The following is a 6,647-nucleotide window of genomic DNA, read 5'->3' as shown; positions in this document are numbered from 1 at the left end:
GGCCGGGGAGAGGGTGGTGGAGGAGGTGGCAACAATGGAGGCTATGGTCATGGTAGTGGCTTTGGTGCTGGCATGAGCATTGGTGGAAATGGAATAGGAGGAGGTGGTGGTAGCGGCAGCGGTGGAGGAGGAAATGGTGAAGGATATGGTCACGGGGAAGGTAGTGGTTATGGAGTAAGCAAGACTAACAACAAAGGTGGTCATGGTAATAATAATGGCATGGGAATTGGATTTGGCATGGGCATGGGCATGGGCATTGGCATTGGTTTTGGAGTAGGAACTAGTGGAGAAGTTGCCACAGATAACCCTTAGACAAGCCAAAATTTACATGCAATTGAAGGTGCCCAACATTGTTTGTACTTGCAGTTTTGGAATTTATAAGATTGTTCATGATAGTTTCCACCTTGTCTTCTATTAAGACATGAATCACATTCTATAATGGGCAAAATAAAACATTACTTGTTATTTCAAATTTCATTTGACCTGCTTCTGGAAATGCATTGTATGAGCTTCACGCTAATTGCTTCTTTAGCTCTTTTGGGATTGTTCTCTATTGTTTTTAATATTACACAGTAAGTTATTTAAACCATGCAAAGTACTATATAGAATAAACTCATGATGTACATACAACCTATTCAGCAGAAGGACAAATTAAGCTATGTTTTACTGAATCATCCAAACTCCAAGCTAGTTGTTGCATACCTATACTTGATGAGCACTGTTGTTGTGTAAATCAATTGATAATTTATTTTCTATCAAACTTGTGACATACATTAGGCTATCGCATATGCTTGTGACCAATGTAGAAACAGAAATACATATTTAACCACCCATTCAACAATGCAACAATACAAGCTAAGTGATTACCATACAATTCAGCAAGTGAAGATAGAACATGGCTTCATTTTTTAATATGCACAGGGTAAGTTTAGAGCATCACAAGCTCTATTTTTCTTATTGAACCTGCAATCTGGGACGATAATGTCACACACACACACTGATCATTTCTCCAGGCATTCATAAAAAGTGTAAATCTCTAACCTCTAAATGTGCTGAAGACTAATCGTATTCGGCAAGCAACAAGTGTTGGTTGGGGTGTTCCAGAAGTAAAGAGAATTGGCTTTAAACACTATGAGACTCTTCTGGTCTATAGATGCATGTCTTAATAGACTTTATGCTTCTCATCTCCCTTTACATTGACATATTATTTTTTAACTTCTGTGCTTGGAATTCTAATTCTTAAGCTTAGGTTAAAAATTTAAAGAAGTATAAAATATTTGTTTTTACAATTCTATGAAATCAGATTCAGGATTAGAATTCTAATTCTAATGTACTACACAGAGAGCTCAAAGGTTCAATTATAATTTCAAAGCTGGATCTCAAGCCTAATTATAACAGTGATATGATATGCTATTCAAACTTCACAAGGACAATCTATAAAACAAATGTTCATGATAATTCATGACCTAATAATTAGTTGTGCCAACAGGTTGAAATTGAAGCAGAATTACCTCCTTTGAGATAATCTTAGTTTTCAAGCTTATGCTTCCACTGTAACTTTCCATTGCTTCAATTTGAATACTAAAGTCCTTCATATCAGTAAGTTCTTTCCTCAATCCTTCATATTTATTGGCATATAAAAAGAAACAAATTGAAAAAAGAAGGAATAACATATAAGACCCACAACATATTTTTATGCTATCTATGTAAGTCTGATTTTAGAAGGGATGAGAAATAATGAAGAGAAGGAAGGTTTTTGAAGGGATTTTACAAACTCTTAAACCGGAAAATTTATGTGGATAGTGTAGTGTTTAGTATATGTTTCAAAACATTTATGGAAGTAGTATAATTTTTAGGGCACTCATGGATGAGATCCACGAGTTTGGGGAAGTCGTGGACCAGAAATGTGACTTCCATGTGATCTGGTATATCAGAGCACGACACTTTCATTTTTTTAGAAGTCGTGGACATTATACACGATTTTCATTATATATTTACAACAAAAATCTTTTTAGCATAATGGTTCTTGGTTTACAAGGTAATCTAGAGGTCTATGGTTCACATCCACCTATGATTATTTTTTTATTTTATAACTTTGACATTTATTATTTGTACAAAGACTCTAATACAATATGGTTAGTTTATATTATATTCATTACCGAATTTTATAATATAAAAAAACCATGAGTAGGTGTTGAACCATAGTCTACAAAGCTATTTTATTATTAATATACAATGAAAATTGTGTTTAATGTCCACGACTTTTAAAAAAGTGAAAGTCGTGCATGTGAAATATGACTTCCATGGAGGAGAGAGAGTCTTGTGCCTCTGATGCACGAGATTACAGGGAAGTCACATTCCCGGTCCACGACTTCCCCAAACTCATAGATCTTATTCCCGAGTTCCCTAAAAACTATTCTACTTCTCTAAATATTTTGAAACATATACCAAACGTGTGATATCGTAGTTTAACTACAATGTAAATTTTCCCTCTAAAACCATATATCTATTTTAATAGTTCACACTACCTAAATATTTTTATTAAAGTTATATAATTATATTATTTGTCTATTTCTCATTATTAATTATATTTTTAAACAAAAAGTAAATAAGCTAATCTTACATTAACATTACTTTACATATCTCTCCCATAAAATTATTTTACACTCACAAATAATAGAGTAGATTGTCTTCTTTTCCTTTCCTCTTCTTCCTCACTCTTACCCATTGATCCCTATCCTCTTTTTTTCTCATAACTTCCAAACAAAACCTTAAATTATACTTCCAACATAATCAATGAAATTATTGACATGTGACAATTTTGGGTTTAACAATTTTCCATAAACCTAATTGTAACACAACATTTTTGAAGGAACAAATCTTTACTTTAATACAACTATTTTAAGGTGATGATAATGTGTATAGCAATTTTTTCATTATATCATTTATCAATTATTATTTATATTTAATTCATTGAGGATATCTTAAATATAAGTATACAATATAATAAAAGATATACAAATATAAATCTTTACATAAAATACATAAATATTACAATATTATATCTCTAATGTGAAATATGTGATCTTATCCCAATTTCCCCAGCCATCAGATATTTGGGTACACAAAGCATAACATAAAGGAGAACACACATTAACATGTTACATGAAGTGCAGTATAAGAGATATCTCAATGGTAATGTTCCTACCACTCACTAAGGATGTGTGATTTGACACTCACTCACTCCTATTTTTATTTTTATTATAATTCAAATATGTCCAAATTGAACAGATAAAGAAGCCTTTTAATGTCATACACATATATATAGAAACATTATCAGTCACTCCCTTCTATTTTATGCCTTCATTCTTAACAACTCCATACAAGGAACATAACCAACTATGTAAGTGCCACTACCCCTTTCTTTTATAACCTTATTACTTCCATTTTCCAATATGGGGTTGTGTTTATTCATATGTAACATGTAGTTGCATGAGTTATGATTCTGCCAAATTTGGAGATTGAATCTTAGATCTAGACATTTGATAAAGGTTCATTCTTTCCAAGTTTTTAGGTGTTGGGGTGTTACACTATTTTGGTGAACCTCCTTTATAATATCTTGATTCAAGTTATTGTGTTCTGCAATGCCTTGGATTGAGATTTTATATGAAACTTTTTGTTTCGAATATGATGTATGAATATTTCAGTGGATTTGTTTCATTGTTTGAGTACATGAACTGTGATCACTTCTGGGTTATGACATGAACATAAGTTATTGCTATTCAAGTTGTTATTCTTTGTGCCTGCAATGTATAGATCATTTCTGGAACCATGATAATATATCTCAATGAATTGCCATCAAATTGCTTGTTTTCTTTGTTTGTGGAAATTTTGGTCCTTTTTTGGCAATGAAGGGTATCATAATGTGTGCTATTATATTCTAGGAATGACATGATTCCTTAACAATGACATAAATTTCTTTAACCCCCAAGTCCCCTTATAACCAAGTACAGGTTAAAACTTGAAAGTCAGTATTTAACTTCTATTATTCCTCAGATAACAGAAAATGAGGGGTGGTTTGTGGCAACTTGGGCAATCAATCACCCGCCGTCTAGCCAATGGTGATAAGAAGGCTGTTGCTCGCCGATATTTTTCTGCAGAAGCTGAGCTGAAAAAGACTGTTCTTTATGACTTCCATGTTGCTCATGGTGGGAAGATGGTGCCATTTGCTGGATGGAGCATGCCAATTCAATACAAGGACTCGATTATGGACTCAACCCTAAACTGTAGGGAAAACGGTAGCCTTTTCGATGTTTCACATATGTGTGGGCTAAGCCTCAAGGGAAAAGACAGTGTCTCATTCCTTGAAAAACTTGTCGTTGCTGATGTCGCCGGGCTTGCCCCCGGAACTGGATCACTAACTGTCTTCACAAATGAAAAGGGAGGGGCAATTGATGATTCGGTGATTACCAAGGTGACGGATAATCACATATACTTGGTTGTGAATGCTGGGTGTAGGGATAAAGATCTGGCTCATATTGAGGAGCATATGAAGGCATTCAAGGCCAAAGGCGGCGATGTGTCGTGGCACATCCATGATGAGAGATCCCTTCTTGCCCTGCAGGTCATTTATCACACTCTTGTACATTTGCATCATAATACACTTTCAACTTACAGCTTTTGAGTTTGTTCTGTTTTTCTTTATTTCCCTTTTTTCTGCATCTGTATGTTGGTTGTTAAGATCTCAAAATTATGGCAAGATAGAAATGGCTGCAATGTGCTCTAGATATTAAACGAATGCTTATGAGATAATTTCTTCTACTACCACCTGCCCTGTATATTTGGGTGTAGTATAAGTGCATGTAGGGTGAGTGCAAATATGTTTGTGCCATATTGCTTGTTATTTCTTTTTCCTATGGTAAAAGTTTTCTTAGTGTGGTCACTAAATGATTATGATTAACTTATTAAGGTGATTCATGCTCCTTGAAGTTGAATCTGGCTACCGAATTTATGGGCTTTTTAAACTTTAATGATTTGTGCCAGGGTCCTCTTGCTGCTCCTGTTCTTCAACACCTGACAAAAGAGGATTTGAGCAAGCTGTATTTTGGGCAGTTCCGTGTGTTGGACATCAATGGCTCGCAGTGCTTTCTTACGCGAACCGGGTATGTTTTCTTTCCCTAACATTAGTGATTTACCCTGCAATGTCCGTTTTAGTTGTAATGCTATCTGAAATTCCATCTTGTGTTACTTGCTATATCAATGTTAAATCTTTCCTTTCCTTCTCACAATGCAATAATTTCTGAATTCGTGAAATGAGTGTAATTTGATAAATTCGGTTTATCCTTTTGTGTTGTTAGCTAAATCAGAGTTTATCATGACAAAATGCTTAATCCCAATGGTAGTATGCACAATAATGCAATCTTCGCCGAGACTTTCAGGTATACTGGTGAAGACGGATTTGAGATCTCAGTTCCTTCAGAGAATGCACTTGATCTTGCCAAGGCAATCCTAGAAAAATCTGAAGGGAAGATAAGATTGACAGGGTTGGGTGCTCGAGATAGTCTTCGACTTGAAGCTGGATTGTGTTTATATGGCAATGACATGGAACAGCACATTACACCTATTGAGGCAGGACTAACATGGGCCATAGGGAAGAGAAGGAGAGCAGAAGGTGGTTTTCTTGGAGCTGAGGTTATACTGAAACAGCTTGAAGAAGGTCCTAAGATCCGGCGTGTTGGTTTCTTTTCGTCTGGACCGCCTCCTAGAAGCCACAGCGAGATTCAAGATGAAGGTGGCAACAACATCGGGGAAGTCACAAGTGGCGGATTCAGCCCTTGCCTCAAGAAGAACATTGCCATGGGATATGTGAAATCAGGATTGCACAAGGCAGGCACTAAAGTAAAGATTATTATTCGAGGAAAAGCCAATGAAGGAGTTGTTACAAAGGTGCCATTTGTACCAACAAAGTACTATAAGCCTTGAACATTTCCCTATTGCTCCCCCTTGACCAGTTTTCCTATAATCTGAATGCTGTAATCATTTCTTAATGCCATTGTCCTACTGACATCAAGTACAAGCAGAATGCCTTGCATTAATAACTAATATTTTCATTTCAAACATGTATGATAGTTGAGTTGGGTGAATTTGGCACAACGGTAAAGTTGTTGCTTAGTGATCATGAGGTTACAGGTTTAAATACTGGAAACAGCCTCTCCGCTTGCTGAGGTAAGGCTACATACATCCACCCTCCCCAGACTATACTAAGTGGGAGCCTCGTGCACTGGGCCATATTTTTATGATAGTTGAGTTCATGTTGTCCTGAAATTTCCTGATATTGTGCTTGCCAACTTCTATGATAGCAAAGTCTACATGAGATCCAAAAAACTATATGCCTTGTGTTGTGTTGTAAAAAGTGAGTCAGGTACTCAACATGAATTTGGATAGATAAGTAATGTAAATATTTCAAGCTTACAACAAATCAGGTGAAGTTAATATTTAGCCTCCAGCCTAAAATTGTGAGAGATCTACATATTTTTCTTTCACCTAAAACATGATGGTCATGCTAATAATGAGAATGACTAGTTTTACCTGTTACAATTGTTCTATGCATTACCATGCTCCTTAACTTGGGTGTACATCTGTTGTCT

General features: G+C 35.5%; 2 protein-coding genes across 3 annotated transcripts in view; both read left to right on the top strand.

Annotated features, from left to right (window-relative positions):
• Positions 1-507, top strand: part of LOC109329159 (glycine-rich cell wall structural protein 1-like) — a 1,871-nt gene extending 1,364 nt beyond the window's left edge. The window contains exon 2 of the mRNA XM_019562832.1: positions 131-507. Coding sequence (XP_019418377.1) covers positions 131-312 — 182 coding nt within the window. The 3' untranslated portion in view covers positions 313-507. The remainder of the gene's footprint in view (positions 1-130) is intronic.
• Positions 3,280-6,136, top strand: LOC109330106 (aminomethyltransferase, mitochondrial). 2 transcript variants are annotated; one of them, XM_019564136.1, is made up of 4 exons: positions 3,280-3,403; positions 4,057-4,624; positions 5,044-5,162; positions 5,439-6,136. In XM_019564136.1, exons 2-4 carry the CDS (start codon positions 4,067-4,069, stop codon positions 5,980-5,982), a joined length of 1,221 nt encoding a protein of 406 aa, XP_019419681.1. In that variant the 5' UTR covers positions 3,280-3,403; positions 4,057-4,066; the 3' UTR covers positions 5,983-6,136. The 2 variants fall into 2 exon arrangements, with proteins under 2 accessions (XP_019419681.1, XP_019419682.1); XM_019564137.1 differs by having other exon boundaries at positions 3,289-3,403; positions 4,064-4,624.

The sequence above is a fragment of the Lupinus angustifolius genome, chromosome LG16 (genome assembly GCF_001865875.1).
Source record: "Lupinus angustifolius cultivar Tanjil chromosome LG16, LupAngTanjil_v1.0, whole genome shotgun sequence".
Lineage (NCBI taxonomy): Eukaryota > Viridiplantae > Streptophyta > Magnoliopsida > Fabales > Fabaceae > Lupinus > Lupinus angustifolius.
Note: the sequence above shows the minus strand (reverse complement) of the source record. Positions and strands in the feature narration are given on the sequence as shown.